Genomic DNA, 26,666 nt, shown 5'->3' with positions numbered 1-26,666 from the left:
TGGTTCTGCTGCAGACATGACTGTAGTTTAAGAATAATTTCCCTTTTCGGCATGCTTCCTCACTTCCAGTAGTATTTTTGTCTTTCAAAATGCAGAACTGAATCTGCTCTGAACCTGCAGGAACTGGAAGTGGACCCCATTTCTGCCAGCTACCCAAAATCTGTTTTCCTCCTCCCCCTCCCCAGAACACAGTTCTTAAATTTCTTTGAAAGTTAAATCTTCTATAAATGGCATAACTGAATTCATTCTAGCTACTATGTACAGAAATGGCTCAGGCAATTAAGTTAGTCCACCTTGTCATTAGTCAACAGGAAGTCTAATTACTGTAGCTGTAAAGGAGGTATCTAGTGTTCCAGAATAAGTGAGTTTAATTATGGTGAGAGCTTCCTCAATTCTATTTACATGACAATTTCAGGCTCAATGTTAAATAGCAAGTCATCATTTCCTCTTCGAACTTCAAGTAGTAGAGGTGATTCATTCATCACAGCCTCTTGCAGGTCACTGGAAGTCATCAAAGGACGCCCATTGACTTTAACAATAATATCTCCATCTTGGATCCCTCCTCTGCAAAGAAGAAAAAGGCAGTAAGTACACATTCTATGCAGAGAAAAAGTGCAAAGACTGTTTGCCACCTCTTTGGCTGATGTGATAAATTTTTACTTGTTTTCATTTCTGTTGAAGGAAAACTCCACCTTTCTGACTGTGAAAGAATAATCGTCAGTACTCACTAAATGCAAAATCAGGCTTGCATTATTTCATTGAGGATTTTCTTCTAAAACAGCAAAAACACACTGACAGTAAAAGTAATCTAGCTTTCTCTTTGTCTTACACAAAACTACAGCAAAGGAGAAATAGAAAAAACTTTTAGCCATGACTGATTCACTCCATCCACTTGAAAACATGCTTTTATCTCTCCAGTATGTATTTCAACCATTGGAAGTTAAATCACTCTCAAAATTTCAAGACAAGCAAAGTGTACCAACTGAACTACAGGTAAATTATTTTCCTCTTGCTGTTCAAATGCAATCCAGAATAGCTGTTTTTATTGCCTTTGCATTTTCTTAATAATTCCTGAAGTAATTTTTAGAAGTCTTACCTATTTTCCAACGGTATGTTCGGTAAAATAATCTCTTCCTCTAAGATAAAACTTGTCTCCGATAATAGCTGATAATGTCTTATGTGAATGCTATCCTGTTTCCTGTTTAAACTCAATCCAAGTTTCTACTTGTTAATATACAACATACTTTTCAAAAACAAAATTCAGTTCATTGTATTTGGGGTATTCTTTAAATTTGCACTGTTAGTGTTGCATAGTGTCACTTAAAAAATTCTGATATTGAAATATTTCACTTTTGTAGATGTGAGTAGAATCTTTAAAAAAAAGTTAAAATATTTGTGCTAACCTAAAGGAACAGGTTTTAATTGTTTAAATACAAATCAAGACTGGTATGAGGAAGTATTTGAATATAAATACAAATATTACAATAATGTGTTCTACATACCGATGAGAAGGTGAGTTTGGAACAACTTCGTGTACATAAATTCCACTTCTGACATCAGGAAAATCAGCATTATTGTGTTTCAGTTCTTCCACCAAGCTAAAAGAAGAACAAAATTATATAGCATTTGATTCCACTACTAAAGCAGTAGCATTCAAAAATTCTTATTTATTAATTCTCAATTTTTTGGTGGCCAAAAAATGAATGACTTAACAGTTAATTGTTTGCTCCTTGCTCTTGTGATGAGAATGTAGGGGATTTGAATTTGGATTAAAACAAGTAACATAGATTTTAAAAGAGTCAAAACTACTTACCTGTGCAAAACTTGTTATATTTAATGATCTCGTACAAGAACCTGACTTTTGCTATTTGTGGCGGTAGCACAGAGGGCACTGTGGAAGAGCAGAGGGACAGTGGCAGAGAGAGCACAGGGACAGCAACGCGCTCTGTCCTAGGGGCTGTACAGGGACAAAAGACGTTCCTGCCCCAAAGAATTAATGCTGGTCATGGGGCAGAAATTTTCTAACTATTTCGCTTCTTTCACTTTGCAAGTCGCTTTTAATTTGTCTTTATCTAGAACAATATAGCTTTTGAGAACTTTAGTCATCAGATAGATCAGAACTGTGAGAGTTTTCCAAGGAAACATCAGCTTCCTCAAGTTTTCTTGAGGAATTGTTTGCGCATCCCTTTCTAAAGAAAGAAGACAAGAACCAGCTGCAAAATAGAGACTCGAAAAACATCCTCTCATTTCTGAGGAGACGACATCTTTTCAGGTCTGTGTACAGCGTGGGTTAAATCCCATTTCTAAAAAGACAGGGTTTTCAACTAATGATGGATTAATCTGCCATCTGCCATGAAAACCTGGGGTCCCCCAGATGGAAAGGAAGCCAAAATGGCTGCACACAGCTTCACTTCATTTGATTTTGTACTGAGGAACCTAACAATTAAATGACTAAAGCAAACACACCAAGGGAAGTAGCCTTTTTCTGGAAATAGGCCTGGAGACATGTTACACTGCTTCATTAGATGCCACAAAAGCAGTAAAATCTTACATTATGTTCACTTCACAATTACACAGAGAAACATTCTGAGTATCTCTCCGCAGGTGGTGGCCTGGTGATGTTAATGCCATCACCCTGATTCGTTCCAGCTGAGGATCTGACTCTTTGGGGAGGATCGCAAGAGTGTAACTCAATAAACCAAGATGGCTTTACTACAACCCCAGCTGAAAATGATCACGTTTAATTTTGTAGTGTACTGCCACATTGGAAACATGCCTACTGCTGGGAAAGAACACAAGCGTAAGAGCCCCCATTTGTTCTCCCAGAATATACCCGGGTAACTGCGAGACACAAAGCAAGGTGAGAGGGAAAAGACAGTAAAGAACTGGAAGAGGGTGTCTATATTCTGCCTTTGTTAACATGGAGGCATGAACCTTTAGTTCTGCACTTCAGCAGCTACCTTCTTTCCAGTTAATGGTTAAGCACCAAATCTCACATCATATGGCCTCCACTGGCACTGATAAAACCGCCGCCAAACCCTCAGGCAGCTAATCTGTCATTGGCACTCACGGTCACCTGAAAGCAGCAGTTTGCTTAAACGTCACCTAAAACCCGGGATAATTCCAGACATCCTTGTCAAGAACCAAAATCAGTGTTCAGGCTTTTCCTAATTTCCCTCAGCTATCAACAGGGCATCTACCATTATCAGTATTTAAAGAATGACTGACAGTGATTTTCCAGGTCTCAGAACATGTATTTCACCAATATCATTAAAATATTTGCAGACTTCCTAGAAGCTAATGCACACTTCTGGTTTCTCTGGAGATTTCTAATGAAAGCTGAATGATGAAGTTCTGAACCACTACTGACCACATCTTGTATGCATGATCAAACAGATTACCTTTCTAAAATACTTACGCAGGTGTTATTGTCAGCATTCTGATGCCAATGAAACGTTTCTTCCCATCTGAAAATAACACAGAGGATATTTAAGAAATTTAGGCAAACCCTGACGAAAATAACCACTTTGATGACCCAAAATACCTGTCAATTAGAAAAGGATGTATTACCTTTTAACAAAACTAAACGGAAGTCACACACATCCACAATGAGGTATTTTTTTATTTTTGTTAGCCTTGGTGTACAGAACAACAATCCCTCTCCCTGCAAGTGAGGGTAAGAAACTCATTTACACTCAATAAGAGTTTTCCTTCAAGAAATTCAGGAATATTTGTGTGATCTAGTATCACATGACTTCAGTAAATGGAAAATTTTGTAACCAAATACCATTTAATCTGAAACTGGTCAAGACAATTTAATCTTATGGCGTCCTCATTAAAATGTAGAAATGGGATTTAAAGAAATTAAAATTTCCATCTTTCAGAGAAAGGACAACCAAAAGACTCACACTGATTCTAATGCAAATGGATTGTTATTTCTAACCCAAAGAATGAATAGCAAGCTTTTAAAAAAAACAAACATACACCTTATCCAAAATGATCACAAAAATGATCAGAGGGATGGAACACCTCCCTTGTGAGCACAGGCTGAGAGAGCTGGGGTGGTTCAGCCTGGAGAAGAGAAGGCTCTGGGGAGACTTTATTGCAGCTTCCAGTACTTAAAGGGGGCCTACAGGAAAGATGGGGACAGACTTTTTAGCAGGACCTGGTGTAATAGGACAAGGGGTAATGGTTTTAAAACTAAAAGAGGGTAGATTCAGACTAGATATAAGGAAGAAATTTTTCACAATAAGGGTGGTGAAAACACTGGCACAGATTGCCCAGAGCAGTGGTAGATGCCTCATCCCTGGAAACATTCCAGGTCAGGTTGGACGGGGCTCTGAGCAGCCTGATCTAGTTGAAGATGACCCTGCTCACTGCAGGGGGGTTGGACTAGATGACCTTTAAAGGCCCCTTCCAACACAAACCATTCTATGATTCTACCAACAGTTCCTTTTTTCTAAGCTTTCTCCGAAAATTTATGATTCCATGATTAGCCAGGACTCCTCAGAATTTTAAATGGTGAAAGTTTACTCCTTTAGGAACAGCACGACATTTCTGTAGTTGTCTTTTAGTAGTCATGATATTGTACAGCCGTCTTATGAAAAAAATGCAGTTTGATGACTTCCTGAAGTGAGTGCTTCACTAGTTAGTTATACCCACTATGAAACAATATTTCCCCTTACTTGTTCCAGCATACTATTTCTTTGAGCTTCTGCATGTTTCATGTGAGGAAGAAGTTTGAAAAGGAGATGTACAGTCTCCTCTAACTCTTATTCTTTCCAAGAAAAATAGTCCCAAGTAAAGGAATTAGTCCTGCATTTTACAGTTGTCCAATATTCCCATCAGTGTCAGTGAATATGTTGACTACTAAACATTGGATTTAAGACACTCTGAACAATCTTACATCTGTAACTGTCATCCCTGCTTTTCCCTGAAATGTTCTGGCTCTCCTCTATTTTAAAGTGAAACTTTAAACTTTTGATCTTTAATGAGATCAAAATCAGCTATAGTAAGAGTGTCATGAAGAAGTCAAATTACTCAAAACTTAAGTCTCAAAAGCTTTGAGCATGGCCGTGAACCACTGTGCTCATCCTGCTCCCCTAGCCTACATGGCATAAATGTAGATTTTCACTTTAAAATATCCAAACATGATAGTTCTCCCACCTGAAAATAATCCCCCCATCCCTGCAATGTGGACAGTTAAACGAAGTTTTCTTCATGAGGCACATAGGTAACAGACTGTCTGGTGACAGTTACTGTTTGCATTAAACAGTTTGCTGCTGGTCATTGCCTGTGTGATGCAGAAATATGCAGAAGCACAAAGCATACTCTGGGGGCTGAGATGGGAATGTTTACATGAAAGAAAAATGAAAATGAAGGAAGGGATAAAAGAAACTGGTCTGGGAGAAACAAAAGAGCAAGGAGCAGACTGGGCAAAAATGAAAGACCACAGTAGAAAAGCTGCTGATCCAAAAGAGAATTATTTCCCCAGTGATTAGCGATACATGTAAAAATAAGGCCAAGGGGTGGGGGCAGAAATAAATTTGGTAACTACAAACTTAGTCACAACTAGAAGTCTCATTCTGTCTTCAACTTTGGGCAGGTTGGGGTATTATTTCACTCCTGTTCATGCATTAAGATTCAAAATGGCCTTCAACCCTCTCTTCACAGTAAGTTTGCCATACTGCAAACAGCAGTTCACACTAGAACAGTTGCGGGCGATCATATAAAGTAAAACGAACAGCCATGAGCTATGGATTATTTTAGCAACAGAGTCTAGATTCCTTCCAACCCTCCAGCCATTTCATATGTCAGAACACAGGTAAAAAAACTTCAGGCCTTTTGTTTTGGAAAAGTCCATTCCATTCAATTTAACACAAGTCAAACATCTTGCAAAACCCCCGAAGTTTTCATCAACAATGATTACAGGGAATATAATTGTCCAGTTTATTAGAAGTATCGGCAGAGACAGAACAGCCACAGACAACCAGTTATAGTGTTTTATCATCCCCAAAGGATAGGCATTTTGACGTCAGGGTTAAGTCACATTGGCAGAACAGTATGTGGCACCTGAAACTACCACTGTCATATTACATCTGCTCTGTGAATAAAAAGTCTCAAAACCTGTCATTCTGGTAATTTGTGCAATCATGAGGCAGAAGAAAAAATGATTAGGAGAACTGGAATAAAGTATGGTCATAAATCTAAGAAGCACATCACCAGCGTGAAGTCCCAGCAGTAGTTAAAAGAAGGTTAATATGTTGGAACAATCAGGTTGAACAAATGTGAAACCATTGCAGCTTAAAGCTGGAGCAGAGCACAGCAGAGAGAGAGATACTCAAATCACATTTCATTTTTGTAAACACCAGGACAGATTAAATACTGATTCCAGTGGTACGAAATCAGGCAAACCAGCCTCAACCACTAGTTTAAATTTAAACCTGTTTTGTGTTAATGGAAAGTCACAAGCAGCTGACCCCAAGTATCTAGAAGCAGTTCACTGTTTACAGAGACTTCTGATCCACAGTAAGGAAAGCACCTGCTTTACTGTTAAACTTTTCTTTTTTTTATTGACGCTTGTAACAGTAGAGATACAAACCAGACAGGTAAATGCAGGCTGAAGGCAGAAGTATTTATGACTTATAAACTGTGGCAAAAAGAACTGATAAATCCAGATTAAGGGGTCAGGTACTCAAACTCTTATGGGCATGAGTAACTCTGACACGGGTATCACTGCAGTTGATTTCAGTGCAGCCAGGATATCACCAAGATCTCCGAGTGAAGAGATGAATCCTGCATTTTTTATTCAAGCGGCAGGCAAAACTCCTACTTCTCTGCTCACTCCTTTTGCACTTAGATTGTCTTGCAGGTTGCATGAGCAGTCCTGAAAGCATTTAAGAAAAATATTCCACTGCCAAACAGAAACCATGAAAACAGCTCGAGTCTATAATGCTGAATTATGTGCAGTGTAGCTTCCATATAAACTGTATAGCTGAATTTAATCAGTAGTCTGAATCTATACTCGGCAAGCCTCCTCATGACTATTGGTAATAATTATCAGTAATAATCATACAAATACATAGGTAAGCATATAGTTTCAACACAACTCATCAAGTGTTCTGGATTCATATAAATGACTTGTTGGGTGTCTTGCCAATGCAGAACTGCCCCCATTTCTCCTTGCCCATTTGAAAGAAGGTCTATTCACTTTTCTGCTAACATTGTATGAGAGGCCAGGCTGACCTCTTGGGCTGGATTTTGTCTTTACTATTTTGTCACATAGATAACTTACTGTCTTCCACCCTAGAGGATCCATGTTTGAACACTTTCTAGTTTTACTGGTCTGCTCAAGTCTAAACTATGAATAGATAGCAGAACCAAGAATGAAACAGAGAAATTCCTATGGGATACTAACAAGACACGGAAGGAAAAAACAGTCATTGCTTAAGTATATAGATGACTTCCAGAGGTAAAAACAGAACACACAGATGGTTAAAACTGAAATATAGATGGAGACACTTAACTTCATGTACCAGTTTAGGAATTCCTAACTATAAAAGGAGATTAACATTATTACTGATAAAACCAAAATTAGCACAGGCTTTCAGACCATTCAACAGTTAAATATCTCTACGCAGAGTGTGGTAAATCTTTGGCCCAAAATACATTAGGTATTATTATGTACGACCCATGCGTTAAGTAATATAGAATGTTTATATAATAATTACCAGTGCAAATAACTCATTCAAATGCCATCCTCTCCTGCTTTTTCCCCCCTCCGCTCCTGTACTTCAGTAGGTCATATATTTGCAGTTATATACAATGGATAGGACTTCAAAAATACACTGGTAGTTATCTGATCAACTGAGATTTAAAAGACTAAGGTCAAGCTTATTAAACAATATTTTGATTATCTCCTATATGCCAGAGTAAATCTGGAAAGAGCAGTTTCCTAAGGGAATTTTATCATCTTCAGGCAATATGATATTTAGAGTAAAATGGTAATACACTTAAACTTATTTCTATGACCTAATTGGACCAAAAGGGCAGATCCCACTGAAACTACTGAAACATAATTGGAGCAAAAGAAAACATGACAAAAACATCCTAAAAATTCTGCTTCCATAAATTCCTTATGTCAAGAAATAACGTCTATACAACAAACCTGAAAACTATTACTAAAGGCCTAAGAAATGCAAACAAAGTCTCAAATATGGTGAAAATATCCTAGAAATTCTCTTTCTCTCTGCATCAAGGGCTTTAAATGACTGTTCTTCTGCCTACAGCAAAAGTACAAGAGGTATTTCAGACAAGCAAAAGCAAAAAAAATTAAAAAAATAATAAAAAAAAAAATTGCCTGTGCCCAGGGTATGTCAAGCAATGGTGGTCACACTGATGCTAAGAGGAAGTGTGAATCCTTTTCCTTCCCTTAGGGGATAATGAGAATGATGAAAAAAAAAATCAGACAGTATGTTACAATCACGAGATAAACTTGAATCTTTCTTTTTTTTCTTAGGGTTCCACAGGCAAAGTTATCTCTAGGCCCTCTAGCTGGGCTCAGCAGGTTCATAATTTCTGGAGGCAAAGATGCCTGAAGGAGCAAGGTGGCTGATTTCAGTGGTGGCATCTCTAGCCTTCACTGACTTTCCAGCCCTAGCTACCAGGAACCCCCTGGCAGATGGTGGGCTTCCAGCACAAGGCTTGTGTTCATGCCTCTAGAGCCATGCCTGCAGGGCGAGACATCGCTCCTTCCTGTTTCGAGATGAGTAGTTTGGTTCTGAGGGGTAACACCACTAATGATACAGACCTGCTTCTCTCAGAAGCCAACAAACAGTAACCCGCGTAAAGAAATAGGTTTATTGACTTGTTGGCTGAAACAAAATTTGAAATGTATTTTTCAGCACATAATTAACAACATTTTTCATCCACTCCCCCCTGCCCCAAATCAACAAGTGAAAACAACGTAATTTGAGGAAATCAGCAAAACACAGATGAGGAGAGCCATCAGAATTGTGATGGTCTCAAATATACAAGCAGATGCACAGCTTTGAAACCTCTAAGGGAAGTTTCTGAAATAACAGCATCTGAGAGAACACTGAGAGGAAAATAGTGTAAAGAAACAGCCCTGGCATCAGCAATTGGATAAACTGAGGAGAAGACAAGATTATACCAAAAAGATTCAAGAAAAGCAGCAGCCAACAGTCATGATACAAGATGAGTAGGGTGTGGACAGATAAACTGGCAAGCAAAAGAGAAAGGAAGGTTTGGCCTCGATGACGCATTACTAGATGAGCTTTGGCTGTGCAGCATGTAGTATGACACCTAGTACAGTGTGACAGATAAGAGGGAGGCACATAAAAAAAGCCCAGAGTACTACAGTTGTCAGCTGCTGGCATATTTAGATTTATATGCTCTTTGGGGCAGAGGCCTTTCTTTTTTTCTGCCTCTCCCTGCCTTCCCCATGTATTTCTTCAGGAATTAGCACACAGCTCTTCTTCCACTGGGGTCTGAGAGTCTATCACAATAACCAATTATATAGCATTGACATAGATGACCATGGCAAAATAAAGATCATCCACTGATAGTGCACACTACACTCTATCCATGGACAAGTGTTTTAAAAAGTTTTTACCTTATTCTCCACAGTGCACCTTAATCTCCTTTTTGCTTGGACAATACATGAAAGAGGAAGATAAGACTCCTTGAACAAATCACCATCTGTTCTCAAGCTCATTTGAGACTATAATGACTCACCTGGGTCCTCATTATCCTCAGAGGCCCTTTTCCCCAGATTTGTACAGATACTCTCTACTCTTTGGGGGTTTGAGTAATAAAACATCTCTCCCATTTCTGTGAAGTTGTTTTCTCTTTCCAAGTCTGTGGTGTTCTATACTGTAAAATAATGCTGCTCCTTTCAGTAACAGGATCCCAGACCCATGTCTTTTGGCACCTCACCATCAGGCCAGGATAATAATTGGAAGATGTCACTGTTTCTTGCAGACCTTACCTTTACTTTGTTTGTCATGCGACTCTGTGAGAAACTGAGTGATGCGGTCTGAAGGAATAGCAAAAGAAATTCCAGCTGTGACCTTCAAGGTGTTAATCCCAATCACTTCACCATCCTGTTGTGAGACAGCACCCAATTAATTTGCTCCTAAGTGACAGGGTTCAGCTCACTGCCTAGCATTTCATGTTAAAAGCCAGTGTAAGAAATTGTAGAGTGTTGTAATCACTCAAGAAATAAACATTACTTGTAAGGGAGGATCTGGGCTCTGATTCACAATCCCTTTTGCATTTAACTGAGATGGCCAGAGAGATTACAGTACAGTTTGTTCATCCAAGGTCCATCCCACTACTCGGCAAGAGATTCCCTCCGTTGAACAGGCAATGGAGTCATTGCTACCACTACAGCCACAATTCACCGACCTACAAAATCCATGATGGTTTAAAGCAATCTATTTTAAAACCAGCTGTGCAGATTAACCAGGTCCCATCTTTGCTGTGCATCCCAGGTTTCATTGTGTGAACGAGCATAACTGCTCCTACCGGATCCCATTTTCCTCACTACTGTGTAAAATTTCCTCTGCTCTGTGGGGAAATATTTTTCAATGGTGTATGAACTGAGACCTAATTTGCATAGTTTGTATTAGCTTTGTGGTATCTGCCTACCATTAGCTTGAATGACGGGAAGCTGGTACGACCTACAAATCATTTAAAAAAACAAATTCTCCCACTTATTCCAAACTAGCTCTTGAAACAAGACAAAACAAAAACCAAGTAACCTGGACTTACCAGATTAACTAGAGGTCCTCCAGAGTTGCCGTACTGTAAAAATGACATAAGGGAACAATAAATTGTTGCTTCACTGTAGGCAATGCAATTTTCATTTCAAACAGTATTTTGTTTGGAAGTAGATGAAAGAGAGCAGGTCATTTCTTAGGCAGCACTGAAGGACACAATATTGATCACAGAAGATTACAGGTGGGTCTTACCCTACCCATTCACACCTCTTATGATTAGATTTTTTTCTCTTTTCAGAAACAGGCCTTAAATTATGAGCAGCAACTTACCACTCCAAAGAGTTAGGGTCTAAGCTTAAAAAGAATCATTAAATAGTTAAAACAAGTATTTTGATTCTTCTAAAGACTGTCAGAACAAGGTTTTGAAGTAATTAATTACTATTTAAGGTTATATTTCAGTGATGTGCATGTACAGTTCTTAAGTAGTTTTATTCATCACTTTGGTTTGTAACAGTCAGCCTCTCTCATTTTCCACCAGAGAAGAACACAGTGCTTTACACGTTTAATCACAGTGTATTGCTATGAGGTAGGTACTGCGTAAGGATTGATTTAGTAACCACAGACACACAACCCTCTCTCTAGGGAGGGCACATAGCAGCTCTGAGCAGTCTGAAATTGCCTAATACCTAATGGCCTTCAAAGAAAACATCCAGCAGGGCTACAGGAAATGGGAGTTGGAGAAGTTCCTTGTTCAGCCAACATGAAGATGGACAAGTTTGGTTGAGTGAGGCCAGAGTTTTCAAGTAAGTCTACTGAACAGCCAAGAGCAGCAACTTACCACTCAAAATAAACAAAAGCGAAGTGATGCATGACAGCAACATGAGCCATATAAACTGTTTACACTTCGATAGCACTGGGCAAACGTTATAGATTCTCAGAAGAATAAAAGAGACGTTGAAGTTTTTAGAACAGCTTCAAAGTTTGAGTTTAAACAAAGATATCAGTTTCTTACACTGTATCTTTTCAGTGATGAAAGGCTACACACTTGATCTTTGTGTCTGACTGACACAAAGGAACCAAGATAATGATTTTTCATCCTTCCTCAGCATGTCATCTTTCATTCACTTGTCCTCAGCTTGAAGGATGTGATAATGGAATAACACATGCAGTATAGCTCCATTTAGGAACGTATGAGCCCTGTTTTCTCCTGCCCCATGTTCCTGCTGTCCTGCATTTCTCAGAAGGCAGCTGCATGCACATTCCTGCAGTAAAGTCTTGGCTGAGCCACAGGAATGCTCTGAATAGACCAGCTCTCAAACTCCTCCCATTCTCAGGAGAAAACTAGTGCATTAGCTAAGCACAAAGCATCCCTATGCCAGGGACTATCTTCATATTTTTTGGTCTCAGAGGGCAAAGCAACTCAAGCATATTGTCATTTTCCTTACCTCCTCTACTATCACTATTCCACTTGGTCTAGCATTATCTGACACACTCTGCTATCCTTGTCTAAACTTGCTCATTAGCTTTTGAGGGCAGTGAATGCCCAAGTATATACAAGTAACAGCTCGATCGATCTTGTATAGGCATGAATTCAAGAATCCCATGTTCTAATTTTGTCTCTGCCACCAATTCAATGTGTGCTCCCAAGTAACCCATTTTGCATTTTTTTCCCCTATTCTCCTTTTACAGCTACAGAAACTAATTCCAATGAAATATCTTGAGAGCTTCAGCTCCTGAATCATATAGGAGCTTCCTGAAAAAGCTCACTTTTATGTCATATCTTAGCACAAAAAATAATTACCCTCTTTCTTCTGTACAGTTTCTCTCGACAAGTCTGTGACAATAAACATTTATAAAGCGCATAACTAAGCATTATGACTTATGTCAAATTTGGTATTGAGGTCCAGCAAATAAATGCTGAAAATATTTTCCTTTCAATGTATAGCACATTTAAGTCATAAAATTTCTGGTCATGTTCTACCTCAGATCTGCGTGCAGTGCTCTTTTTAGACTCACTAAAAGTTATATACACACCCAAGGACTTTACTTAAGCTCTTTGGATGCCTCCAAGTTGCTCTGAAGGGATATTATTTTCATGTATTTCTATACAACATTGAATGCTGGTGGGCCTTAACTCCAAACAGTATTTCAAACTTTGTTATTTTAGATATAGATTCTTACTTGGAGTATGTGATGTGCAAAGGGAAAACAAGAACAACAACAACAAAAAAACCAACTCTCTCCTTAAGTTCTTACCTGGGTGTCCTGTCATTGAATTCAAGCAGATGCTATCAACTTGACTACTCCATCTGGTTTTAATGGATGGAGATGAAAGAAACTTTGGCTCTATTCTACAGCTTACTTGGCCAGCTCAGCTGAACAAGCAGAGAAATTAGTTGATTTACTGCTGGTCTATACAACCATGCATTACTGCATGAGACCTACAGAATGAGAAGGGTCTGTCATATGTAACGTCTTCATAGATAACCTCAGAGAGGGCAGTTTTATTTAACATACTTTTCACGACACTAATGCCTTAATGCAACTTACAGATACTGCATAATCTTTTATAAAAAGAAGGGCCTATCACTGATTTTAAACAAAGCTGCTTTTATTTAGTGGATTCATCTTTCAGAGCACACACTTCCCTGCTGAACAGGTGGGGATTTAGAGGTCCCAGGACTATGAAGCTCAGCTCCTTGCATACCTTAGTACTTACATTGATAATAGCATCTGTCTGAATGTAATCCATATCTGAGTCCCGCAGGCCAAGTTCTTTACCATCTCGCTGAGCGGTGCTGACAATACCCGTTGTCACTGTGTTCTGTAAGGCAAACGGACTTCCAATTGCCACCACAAATTCTCCTGGCCTCAGATCAGCAGAGTGTCCCAGTAACAATACTGGTAGTTTTTTCTTAAACACAAAGAAAGAAAGAAGCATTAGTTTATATCTGAAAATAACCAGATCAGAAAGATCAAAAACTAGCAAGAAGTGAGCAACACACACTTTCCATTACATTAACACGAAAGAGCAATTCACTGTCCCATACCCAAAACTTATCCCAGGTAACATTGGCAGGATGTTACTGCTTTAAACCATCTTCAGAAACAAACGCAGCAGTACCTTGCAATTTCTCCAGAAAAAAAAAGCCAGCAAGATCCTGAACCAGCTTTCCCCATTTTCCAGCAGATTGTTCCCTCCTCCTCCTAAAAATAGTGTACAGACCAGCTATTGACCAGCCTGCCACTATCCCTACACTATGTACCACCTTGCAGCCCAGGTACTGGCACAAAGCTAGAAGTATTAGCCAAAATAGCATGGGTCTTCAGGTAAAGATAGCAGAATCTGGTGACATTATTGACTGAGCTGCATTTATTTTTTCTTCTTTTTTAGCAGTTCCTAGCAAAGAAGACAAAGTAATATAAGATAGGAAAAATTTCCATGCCTACAGAAACAGTTTGTTCAGTACGTTGTTTTCACCAGATATATTTCCAAGGAATCCCTAAACATATGTCCCAGCCAATCACTCTGTACTAAATGGAACTCAAATAAGGTTCCCAAATTAATTCATTCATCTTTTTATGCCACTCACCTTAGGGTGAATCTTTATTGTTGCAATGTCAGATTTCTTGTCAATGTCTTTAATGGTTGCTTCATAAGTATCTCCATTCTGTAGCTGCACTTTCAATTGTTGTCTCCCTGATATAGCATTTGTGCTTGACACCACGTGGGCATTGGTCACAATTAAACCAGAATCAGACATAATAAACCCAGATCCACTGGAAAGAGGGACATTTCGACCAAAGAGAGGGTGTCTGTACAAAAATCAAGTAAATATAACTCATAAGGGAAGCATAACTTAGAGAAGATTACATTAGAAATCATTTACCACCTCTCACCCTGAGAAATAAGAAAGCATTTGATGACCAATGTTACAACCCTTACAAAAATTAAATTTAAAAAATTAACAAAGAAAGGATCTTTTTCTGAAAACTGTGACTGCTTTTATTCAGCCAGGGAGATAGGAACCAAGGTTTTCAGACAAGTCGCAGCATCCTTTTCATTTGGTTTCCAATTCTGTCATTATAGGCTTCCTTGCAAAAGAGGCTAGGCGACAAAAAAGGAAGGGGAAGAGCCCATCTGATCCCACCAGTTGCTGCTTCTATACAGGAAGAAATTGATGACAGGAAATAATAGGGCTGACAAATGGACTGATCCTCTAATGCGAAAAAGGGGAGAAGAAGGAAGCTTGCAGTTGGACAGAGGAGTAAAAGAAGGGGTAACATCTCAGGGAACCATGAAGCCCAAGTGTAAAATAGCAGGAAAAAGCATGTCTGGAAAATGGAAGGACTGGGAATGTGAAAGAAAAGAAAAACACTAAGAATGGGTAGAATTTGGTGGAAAGCAACATTTGCTGTAATATAGACAGTTAAAAGACTTTATAAACTGTTTAAAGTATTATGACTTTTCTTTATGAACAATTGCTGTAATGACCTTAGATTTGTTAGAACAGAAAGTGCCCGGGCAGTAGCAGGTGAGAAAAGGTCCACAAATTCTTCTTTCTTCCAAGATGTGGTCCTTATTAGGAAATTGTTTGAAAGTTCTGGGCTATTCAGCAGTAAAGAATTGGAGCCAATCCCAGGCAGAAGGCAGTATCACAATTAGCGCTCAGCAGGCTGCTGAACAAACATTTACTTACAGGGAAAGAACAAACAATCTTAACTACATATGCAAAGATCTTATCTTCAACAGTAACATTCTCTCAAAAGGCCAATCACTGTGTGCATAAAGCTATGTCTCAGAAAACCTGATTATCTCAACTTTGCAAATTAAAAAAGCCTATAAGAATTCTCCAAGAAATTCTTAAGCCTATGCAAAATTAGAGTACTCCAAGCAGAAGGATATTCAGCTAATGGAGTACATATAATATTTGCAGTAATTTGTTCTGACAAACAGGTTGGTTTGAGCACTCAATGTTAAACTTGCTGCCTCAGCTCCAGCTTCAGTACACTGAATATTGGTATGTTTTGGTCAGCAAATTTAGCCCGCTATTTTCCTATCAGAAATAATTTCTGTGTCTAGATAGGTTACATCTGGTCAACATGCTACCTCAATGTTCTCCCTGCCAAAATAAAATCACCTTTCATTGAAAGTGATGTAAGCAACAAGGAGCTATGTTTTTCCAGTTTACCTTCTGGACTTGGTTTTTTTTTTAAACAATACCCAACTAGCAACACATTTTAGTGAAGGCTGAAGAGACCTCCAAGGATGAGACAGATGTATTTTATGGCAGACAATATGCATTGTAAAGTAGTGTAAAGACTGTAATCCCAATAAAATAGATCTACTAAATAGGAACAAAACACACAAATGGGTGGTTCTCTGGATAAATGCGTCTGCTGTAATGTTTCAGAGAATTCTGTGAACTTCAAGAGTTCAAAATTAAAGTTACTACACTGGAAAAATCTTTGTAGACCTTTGTTAAACAATGCAATTAAAACACAAAGAATGCAAATTGTTACCTGAGAAAAAGTTCAATGTGCACAACTGCAGGTGCAATCTTTTCCACCACATCTGCTATGAAGTTGAATTTATATCTTGGGCTGCTGGACTGTAGGTGACCTATACTAGCAGAAAGAATTGGATATGTTAATAAGAAAATACCCTTTTTTATCAAGTAGGTGAGATAAATATGCTTTGAATTGGAAACTATCCCAGTAGGAGAAACAGACCAAACAGGTATTGGTAAAAGAATCAAAGTCATTAAGATTATTCAAAACTTATGCAGCATTTTGCTTGATCCTGAGAAAATTAAACATCAGCATCACTTGGCTATAAGTTCGTTGACTTTCTTGGAAGTCTACAAGCCTTGTCTGGAGTATTTTTCTCAGGACAACTACTAATTATTATCCAAAATGCACAGGGTCATAGGATAAGCCAGGTTGGAAGGGACCTCAGGAGGTCTCTAGTTCAACTTCTGCTCCAGGCTGGGTCAGCTGCAAAGGCAGACCAGGTTGCTCAAGGGCTCTGACCGGTTGGGACTTTCAAACCTCCATGGATGAAGACTCCAGAAACTCTCTGGGCAACCTCACCCACTGCTTCACTATCCTCCACGAAGTAAAAGTTTTTCTTACATCTAGTCTGAACCTCTGTTATTGAGACTCATGTTTCAACTCATGCCCGTTGTCTCTCATCCTCCCACTATGCACCACTGTAAGCCTGGCTCCATCTTCCTGGTAACTTCCTCATGAGTACAGGAAGGCTGCTGTTAGGTCCTTCTGAAGCTCTCTCTTCTGAACAAGCCCAGTTCCCTCAGCTTCTTCTCACAGGACATATGTCCAGCCCACCCAACTATCCTGATAACCCTCTTCTGACCTCACTCTAGTTTGTCAATGCCTTTCTTGTATTGAGGGGTCCAAAACTCAATGCAGTATTCTAGATGTGGTCTAACAGTGCCGAGTAATATAGCTGCAGCATTTGGGAACCACTTTTAGAACTCAAGTTGGGAATTTTTGAAATAGACACATTGGAAACCTGCTGTAAATTATAACCTTTGCACCTAGAAAATTTTGTAAATTCACATTTAAGCTGTCACAAGCAGCTGGGCATAACAATAAATTACTAAATACTAAATATTAAGCGTCCCGATAAAAAACAGTGCGGTAGTACCTTAAACAAGCATTATACACAGCATTTATAAATACTGAATATAATTCCATGGAATGGAGATCTTAGAGAGGGGAAAAAAGTCCACAGCATCCTAGCTTCTAATGTCACAACACCACAAAGTAATGATACTGCTTGTGCTAGAATGTCATGCTTATCTGCAATCCCTAATACATGGGGACTTGCCACCACGTGTGTTAAACATATGCTAGGGGACGTATCACCACACTCAAATAGCAGTCTTTAAAGCACCAGGCTGTGAACATGAAACTTAACTACGGGATCTAGAGAAAGCAGTAAATGAGTTGTAATCAGATACAGCAATAACATTTTTGGCTTTTTTCAAATCTGGTGCAACAGCACACTATTCCCAGGAGATACAATTCTTTTTTCGCCATTTAGTCAGGAGGGAGAGGCTCTAAGTTCTAGTCTCTAAACAGTATCAACTATTCAGAAGTGATGCTTTGCACCATTGTGATTTGCTCTAAGTTCAACTCATGCTGAAGGATGACTTACTCCACAGTAGCTTTTGCATGCCAGGTCAACACCTGGTCTTAAGAGTTCTAGATTTGCCTATCTCTAGATCACATAACAGTAATGAGTCCAGATACAGATTCTGTCTTTTTGAAAGTATACAGTTTTCTTTCATCAGCTGCCCTTTACTCAAGTCTTTAAAAGGAAAGCGGGCAGGGGGTATCACACAAGAAGGAAAGATACATGGAAAAGAAAGGAGAGAGAAGTTTAAGAGAAGAGTTCTCACGCATTTTGGTATTCTCTGTAGTTCTTAATTCAAAGATCATTTTCACCAATCCATATCTTACAGGTGTTTTACTGACCATTAAACCTTGTAACTTGTACATTACTTCGTTGAATATAAAGATTACAGCACAATGGAGTCTAACCTATTCACAAAAAAGATGATCTATTCTATTCTTTGAATTAATTCCTAAGATAGTGGGTGACAGAGAAGCAGTTGTTATAGTTCCTACAGTCTCTCAGAAAGCTTTCACAATAAAGTGTTAAAGGACCTAGAAAGTCAGAAAGCGAGAGGCCTTACATTACCACAGTATCCAAAAGACCTGAAGCAAAGACAGGAACTTATGGAATGGACCCAACACTGGTACCAAGGAAGGAAGTATTGAAGAAACCAGATCAAGACAGTTAGGCATTTCTCCATAGAAGTCTGAGAGTTCTTTTTCCTGTTACCGGACATGGGATTTACTTCTGAGGGGAGAGAAACCATGCTTACATTTAACAAGCTAAATTTATATGATACGGTATAAACAGAAGGAACAACTTGGCAGGACTAGATTCAGTCTATTATTTTTATGTACATTCTCATGCACTCTGAAAAAATGCTTCTAACCAATTGAATATGCTTGTTTCAGTACTGAATTTAAAAGAGACAGTGTGAACAGGAATCACAGAGGACAGTCAAATCTAAGCACAACATACTGTTATTTATTTTGCTTACTGGGCCACTGAAGATTTATCTTACCTTCAGGTCACAAGCAGCTTGCCTGATTATGCAGTATGTCCTTTGAAGTCTACTAACACGACTTTGAATGCTTTCATCCACAGCAGTGTTCACTGACGGGATATAACGTTATCATCACACTTATCTTAATGGAAATGACCACACATCTGTGAAAGACAGCTGTCTAGACCCTCAGCTGATGAACTAGCACAGAATTGGGGAGAAAAGGCATGATGACTGCAGGCTTTCAGTTGTTGTAAATCAGCATAGCTCTACGGGAGTCGGGGCAACTAAGTCCCTTTGCATCTGCTGAGTGCTGAACTCTTCTGCCCATGCCACATTGCCACAGCTTTGCACACAACCAAAAGCAGAGGAGGACACCTGCCAACGAACTCAGTTTTGCACCACTTCTGACTGGTCACCAGGTAAACATCATGGGTGGCAGTGGCTTTCCAGGTAAGATTTGGGGTATGCAGAGAGAAAAAGTCTGAAAGACGTAGCAGATGAATGTAAACATGGAAAGAGTCAAAGAAAATAAAACATGGCAATACAGAAAGCAGACTGTAAAACTGAAGCAAAGCTTGTCTTCTTTCTATACCATAGCGAAAGCATGTCACAGTCTGAGCAGAAGTCCAGAACCTCTCTGTTGGACTCAAAAGACAAGAAAACTCAAACCTGAAGGTGAATCCAAAACTGCACTATATATTAAGTGGAAATTTGAAACAAAGAATAACAGACATGCAAACTTTGTAAGAAAGGTGGAGCTGAAGATCTACTGGCCTGATGAGCAGTGAGCTGTTCTTACTAGTGTCTGGTGGGGGCTAAATACTGGTGAAAACTGACTTACAAAGTTGAGGTGCCTTCATAAAAACCGATCTCTCTTGAAATATTTTCTGCAAGCTGGGAGTGATAAGAACCTTTCAAGACATTACGTGACATCCCAGGAACTCAAACTGGACTAGGAAGATGTAACTGCAAACTAACAGTTACTCTCACACATACAGCCCTCTTTAAGGGAACCAAAATGGTAGTTATTATTAATAACATTTTAGTGCACAATTATTAAACTGTTGGTTTTCATCAGAAATTCTCCATGTACTTTAACAGAGAGGAGTCGCAGCCTGAGAAAATGAAGAAGGAAGCAACATCCAACATTGCTTAAATTGTATAAGGTCACCCTGAAAAGAAGCATTATAACTGCAGTAGTAGAATCAGGGCTTGATGTCAGACCTTCAATCGATCCTTTAATCTGCATTAGTTGGTTGACACCAGCTGCTGCTACTTCTTACTAAGACATAAAATTAAACATGTCTTTTTCTTTCTTCTCTCCCACCCCAGATACTCTTGCTGTCTTGCAGTTTCACGCAGCTCTCAGGCCTCTGCTGGACTGTGAATGTAAAAGCTCTGAGTTTACAGCAGCTTTGTGTATTTTGACCTATTGGCCTACTGAGATTTGCCACATATTTTTTCAGAAGTCTCTCAATAACAGCCATTATTTCCCATTATTACTGCATGTTCAAAATCATCTTGCACTACCCAAAGCTAATTTATCTTGGCAAAAAGCCATAATTTAATCCAATTAACTATCTGTTGTATAACCAAGATATCAAAGGTGCTGCATCCAGGTTGTACTTGAAGCAAAAAAACCAAATTTATACTGTATGAGTCTTTAGCTGTCTACACATTTCTTAATCAAAAGGACTAGGTTTTCCCTATCTATCTGCTCTGTATCCACAAATCAGATTTTCAGCAGATCTGAACTCCTGTCCTATCATTTCAATTAAGTGATTAGATCTTCAGAAGTTCTCCAGCTCCTCTCACAGAAGACTCAAAATCCAGGTTTGGATGTAAGTTCACAAACTGGAGTTAAAAGATGTTCAGCACATTTTGTAAAATGTGATCTTACGTTTCCAGTGCTATGGGTTCTAACTACATTGGATTTACATGGCTAAAGCTCAGTGCCTCTCAGGTAGGAGTATCCTTATGATCAGCTTAAGAGTTTTCCTGGATAGTAGTGTTATCTACAGGCTATGAGTTCATTTAATAGTGTTTTATTTACTTTCTTGCGGAGACAACAGACCCACTCCAATCTCATTAACACTACTGTAAATCAGGAACAACTCCAACAAATTTGTAAAGTTAACCTACTATGAAGAGAACTGAAAAAAAATTTCAGCAGAAATAAATCGTCATAATCCCACTGAAGACAGTAAAGCTAGACGCATTTACATTTGCAAAAGACTGCCAACTTACTCCCTGTAGAATTAAATCAAATCACATTCAATGTTTTCTTAAAAGCAATACATTGTATTAAAATCCACACTTTTATATTCATTAATAATTTGTGAGCCTGGGAAACTCATTCCTTTAAGGCTGTTCCCCCGTCCCCCTTTTAAAACCAGCTTCAGAAAAGATCTGTGTGTCAGCTAAATTATTATGTCTAAGGGAGGACTGCAACCTGGCAGATCTGATCACCAGGGATAAACACTGTCCCTACTGTGCTTTCATGGAAAGAAATGAAAGACAAATAAAAGATTATAACGTCTCTGCTTAAAAAACAGAAACATCTGCTGGAAACATAGGTTCATGGGCAGCTTTTCTGATGAATTCAGCATTAAGATCAAGTTGCATAGCTGTGCACTGACCATTAAGCCTTGGTGAGTTTAATGCCACATTATGGTTCAGGCAACTTGTTTATACAATGGATGTCTACTGTCCACAGATGAAAACAATTTGGTGAAACAACACCAAAGTGGCTTTCTTGTGCAGTGCAGCAATCACAACGGCCAGAGACAGATTGGCACAAGCCTTCCAGCACAGACACCTCACTGGCTTGCCGACTTCACATGCTCGTTTATTCCTCCTTCCCAAACGACTCTCATAAGGAGATGCAATGAGAACATCTCTTGCCTGTTAGCTATCCTATACAAAGTAGTGAAGTACTATACTCTGAATATTTACCAAACACGGTACAATATTCATCTTCACCTGCAGGAACTCAAAACAAACTCCGACATAAGGAAAACAATCAGTAAGGAATGTGACTAGAGTTTGCGTTTCCAGCCAATACCTTGCAGTGCATTTCCCTAAATACAGCTGGAGGCAGCTGTATGGCTTTGATGACACTAATAGCAGTAGGAGACTTCAGTATCTGTTACTGGACTAATTTCTCAGAAATGCAAGTAATGATATGCTCAGTTGTTCCCCTGCATCTTCAAGGTTATGTACAGGCACATTCCAAACATCCCACGTAGATCTGTGTGCAATGACTCGGCTCATGCATTAATTTTATTTCAAACATTTCTTTCAGGGAACTGAACTTTTAGGCACGTATCTTGCAAAGATTTGACTGACATGTGTGAGGCTTTACATCATGATCACTTTCTGAGAGTGACTTCAGTTGAACAATGCAGAGACAGACATTCTCAGGTAGAACCCTGCAAAGGATCAGTGCCAAAGCCAATGTACTTGTTTCCTAGAACTTCTTTCCTCAGAGGTTTTCTAAGCAATCTTCAAGTTTTCCTTGTTGCACTAACAAAATAGCACCCTTATTTAAAAAAAAAAAAATTGTTTTGCTTCCACATCCTAGGTGAGAAAATACAAATCTTCTTCACAGAAGCCATTAGCAAAATAACATTGCAGGGAAATATTAACTGTACCAAGAAAACAGTACTGAGAGATCATATACAGCCCTTTGTACAAGAAAGAGTCTGACATAAATTTGCCATAGATTGTGGGTGACTTCGTGAATCCTTTGAGTGAGGAGTTTGACACTTTAATAGATAGATATGTGGCATTGTTAAAACTTAAATTTGCTGCAGTGAGAAACACAGCTCTGTAAAAACAGGTCTGATTACAGAGGTTGTCTTCCATAAATGTTTATGCCATTACTTACACACTAGCCTGTAATAGTTTGTCTTTCTCACAGTAGGTGACAGAAGGCAGGAACAAGCTAGCTGCTTCAGAAAATTTCCACATATTAAGGTATCTAGTGCTGAAGAGAAGAAAAAAAAATATTTGTGGCATACAGTTTAAATTCACCTTGGAGTTCTGCAGACTGTTCTTGTTAGTATCTCAGAAGTCCATGGGTCTGCTCAGATGCATAAGGCTAACTGTATGAGTAACAGTTTCAGGACATAGACACATTGAAGAACATCAATGATAAAGAGTCCCTGTACCTCCATGCAGTACACATCCCCTTTAGTACACTGTAACTAAAACTTGCAATTTGGCATGGTGTTCTTCAAGCTAATCCAGGCCTTGAACAAGGAAAAAAATATTGTAAATTCAGTCAATTTTGGAACTATCACTCAGTCATCCTGGGCACCTCTTTCCTCCCTTCCTTTCTGCATCCTTTACTACTCCTTTTTCATGAATCCTTTTTCACCAGACTTCTGCCACTAGCAAACCACTGCTAAATTTTCTCAGCCTGTCTTGGTTTATCACAGCCAGAATCTAACTTAATATCAACATAAACAGCTGGAAATGGACAGGCATAGACATTTCAAAAGCTGCTCCTCAGGGTCATTGAATGTTTTGAAAATGGCCTAAGTCACACTATGTAAGGCTACCGTTATCTGAGATTGTTTTAATATATGTATGGTTAAGTAAAACTGGCTCTACTTCATAACTAGCTTAGCCCTTCAAACTCTGAGTCATCTGAGGCCAGATTTCTTTCAAGAATAGGGAAAAGAGAGAAACTTGACAGTAATTTTAAACTTTCGACTTTCTTCTAAACCTCTCATTACAGCCATTGCATGTTACTGTTTAAAAAAAAATAAAAATACCATAATTGAGTTCTATTCCTGGCTCAACCACTAACTCAGTCTGACCTTGGGCAAGACACTCGGTTTCTTTGAGCTTCAGTTTGTGCAGCTGTAGAATTGAATAAAAAAAAATTAGAACTTAACAGAGAACCAGATGCTTCATCTAAGCTGATGTTTTCTGGGACAAAAAATAAAGCCAAAATAAAGTGAACACTAAAATAGTTGCTTGAAAAAAAACCCTCACAGCTCCAAATTCCTAAGCCTATCAACAGTAGATTCAGGAGGATTCCTTAAAAAAAAAAAAAGTCATATATACCAAACCCCACGCATTCAGTAAGCCCTTAGATGCAGGCTAGCGCACTCATTCTGATTATTTCACGTGGATCAGTTCCAACCAAGTATTAGGAGTACTAAAGCTAATGGATGCTGATGTGAAAAGGAACAGGCAAATAGCAATTTGTAACTACACAATACTGGAGAGACTGATCATTGCAGCTCCAGGCTGGCATCTGCAATTCTTGGCTCTGACAAGATAGTCCTCAAGTAACTCCAGGAATATCATTTGACCTCCTCCCGCTCTGTGCCACGGCTCACCTTCTCTCAAGAGTGGGATATACAAAAAGTCCCCTGTTCACAGAAAGGTTACAACAGTAGCCCTTTTCCCTCTGACTTCTCCCAATAATTTTGGCAAGTTTACTATCTATGAATACACAGAATGGTTAGTGGTCCACCTGACATAACGGAAACACTAAGGCATGATTTAAAACTCCGTATGACTTTTCTTTGCAGGAACACTATGAGAAAGGTAGCAGAAGCAAACCCTTAAAATAACATAGCAGTAAGTATGTGGAAAGATATTAGCAGCACTAATAGTTCCATAAGGTGACCCATTTTAATACTAAAAAGAAATTACCAACATAAGTGATTACTAAACTTTCTGAATTTAAACCATCAAGCCTGAAGTTACCATAGTGTATCACAATATCTGAGGTCAAGCAAAGGCCTGAGTACGTTACTGCAAACAGAAGACCATTTGATACCCTGAGTGTCAATATTTTAAACTGTAAAGGAGGTTCGCAGGCATTTCTTCCCCACTTTAGACTCTACAAGAAAACAAGACTTCTTGTGAAAAGAAGAGAAACCAGGCAAACCCCTACGTTCTAGGTGTTTCATATACTACTTTTTTGGTGCTTTTTCTGCCCTGTTAGAGCTACGTGGCTTTAAGAGCCATTTTCTGCCTAGAGGTGCCTGTCAGGTGGATCCAACTGCCCTCCCGCACACCCCCAGCGAAGGCCCCGGAGCACAAGCGTCCCAGGTCCCTGCTCTGCTTGCGCAGGCCACGGTGCAACGGCCCGGGGGTGCAAGCTGCACAGGCGATGCCACCGGCACGCCTCGGCAGCGGGTGCTGCGGCCATGACGCGAACGCGGCGTCGGCAGGACGAGGGCAAGCTTGCGCCGCCGCCCTGCCTTGAGGAGGGGCGACGGCTGAGGACGTCGCCGCGGCCCTGCCCTGACAGCCCAGCGCCCTCCGCCGAGCTCGCTGCCGTGCTGCCGGGCCGTTCGCCTCCTGCTCACGGGAGCGCTGTGGCAGCGACGTGCACAACGCCAAGGTGTCCACGGCCATGCTACCGAGGGGGAGCCTTCCCAAACCTTAGCCGATGTCTCTCGCCCACGCTGAGGATCAATGAGGGGAATTTTTGCTGTGCAGAAAGGACCTGAGCACCCCTTCCCCACACCACAGCCATCACAGGCAGTGGGGTAAGGTGCCTTCACCTTGTAGCCTCCTACAGTCCCTGGGGCCACCCGGTCTTCCCAGGTCACTGGAAGTCGCGCTTTTTCTTAGCCTGGAAGCCAGCACGCCCCTGCGCCATCCCCCCTCCGCCCCACGGGCAGGCCCCGCCATGCTCCTACCCGATTCACAGGCTCCCTTCTGGACCTGGGCGAGGGCGGGCAGGCCGTGCTGCAGCGCCTTGCGGCTCACCGCCTTCAGCTGGCAGATGTTGTCGTAGGTCCGGCCGTCGCTGCCGCAGACCTGGGCGCTGAGCTTGCACTGGCAGACCCCCTTGGCGAAGCGCTTGCCCATGGGGTAGCGGCAGTCGAGGCTGTCCCCGCAGGGCGGGTCCTCCTTGCGGCCGCAGGAGTCCCCCTCGCCCGCGGCGCAGATGAGGCAGCAGTTGCAGCGGTCGGGGACGTAGCCGCTGGGGCAGCTGGGGCTGGGGCACTTGGAGACATCGCAGCGAGTCGGGCACTTGGCTCGGGCCGCCGAGAGCTCCGCGGCGCCGGGGCTGCAGCTGAAGGAGAGCAGGAGCAACGGGCTCAGCAGCGACACCCGCATCCTCGGCGGGCTGCTGGCGGGGAGAGCGGCGGAGAAGGGGTGCGAGCCTGCCCGGCCCGCGGGGAGGAGGCGGCGGGAGGGGGGAAGGTGCAGTCGCGGTGCAGCGAGGGAAGGGAAAGTCGGGCTTTATGCACACAGGGGTGGGAAAGTCCCTTCTGCCCCGAGCAGGGCTTCTGCCGGCGGAGCGGGAAAGAGCAGCAGATGGAAGGAAGGAGGCTGCAGTATAAAGCCGTGGAGCCCTGCCCAGCTCCGTCCGTCCGAGGCGCGGCAGCTCAGCGGCTCCCCGGGACTAGCTCGCAGGACTGAGGCGCCGAGCCATGGCCAAGCTGCCGCGCAAGGTGAGCGCCGTCCGCAGGCGGCCGCGGGAAGCTGTGAGGACGGCGCCGGGCCGAGCGGCGGGGTTATATGTGGGACGTGCCCGCTGCCGCCCCCAGCAGCAGCCGCCGCAGCTCCGCGGAGGCAACGACGGCCAGGCCCCACCCCGGCCGGGGAGGGCCGGCTCCCCGCGGGCGGGCCGCCGGGCCGAGGAGGGCCTGTCCGAGGGGAGCCCTCAGGCGGGCCGGGCCGGGCGGGCCTGCACACCTCGTCTGGCGCGCTGCGGGGCAGATGCCGCCCGGCTGCTGGTAAATCGGCGCCCCGAGGAGGGCAGAGGCAGAGGGTGAGCCCGGCTACGGCCACC

The 26,666-nt window shown here is 41.1% G+C and overlaps 1 protein-coding gene across 1 annotated transcript; it reads right to left on the bottom strand.

Annotated features, from left to right (window-relative positions):
* Positions 1 to 398: 398 nt before the first annotated feature.
* HTRA3 (HtrA serine peptidase 3) lies at positions 399 to 26,666 on the bottom strand (the record flags this gene model as incomplete). The annotated part of the gene is made up of 9 exons (XM_081999038.1): positions 25,564 to 26,666; positions 16,266 to 16,365; positions 14,336 to 14,558; positions 13,462 to 13,656; positions 10,795 to 10,827; positions 10,010 to 10,124; positions 3,419 to 3,467; positions 1,503 to 1,598; positions 399 to 564 (listed from the first exon to the last, which is right to left on the bottom strand). The coding sequence occupies exons 1-9, from the start codon at positions 25,985 to 25,987 to the stop codon at positions 399 to 401; spliced, it is 1,401 nt and encodes a 466-aa protein (XP_081855164.1). The 5' UTR covers positions 25,988 to 26,666.

Source organism: Phaethon aethereus (genome assembly GCF_964289735.1).
Source record: "Phaethon aethereus genome assembly, chromosome: 4".
NCBI classification, from domain to species: Eukaryota; Metazoa; Chordata; class Aves; order Phaethontiformes; family Phaethontidae; genus Phaethon; species Phaethon aethereus.
This window is presented reverse-complemented; position numbering and strand designations above follow the sequence as displayed.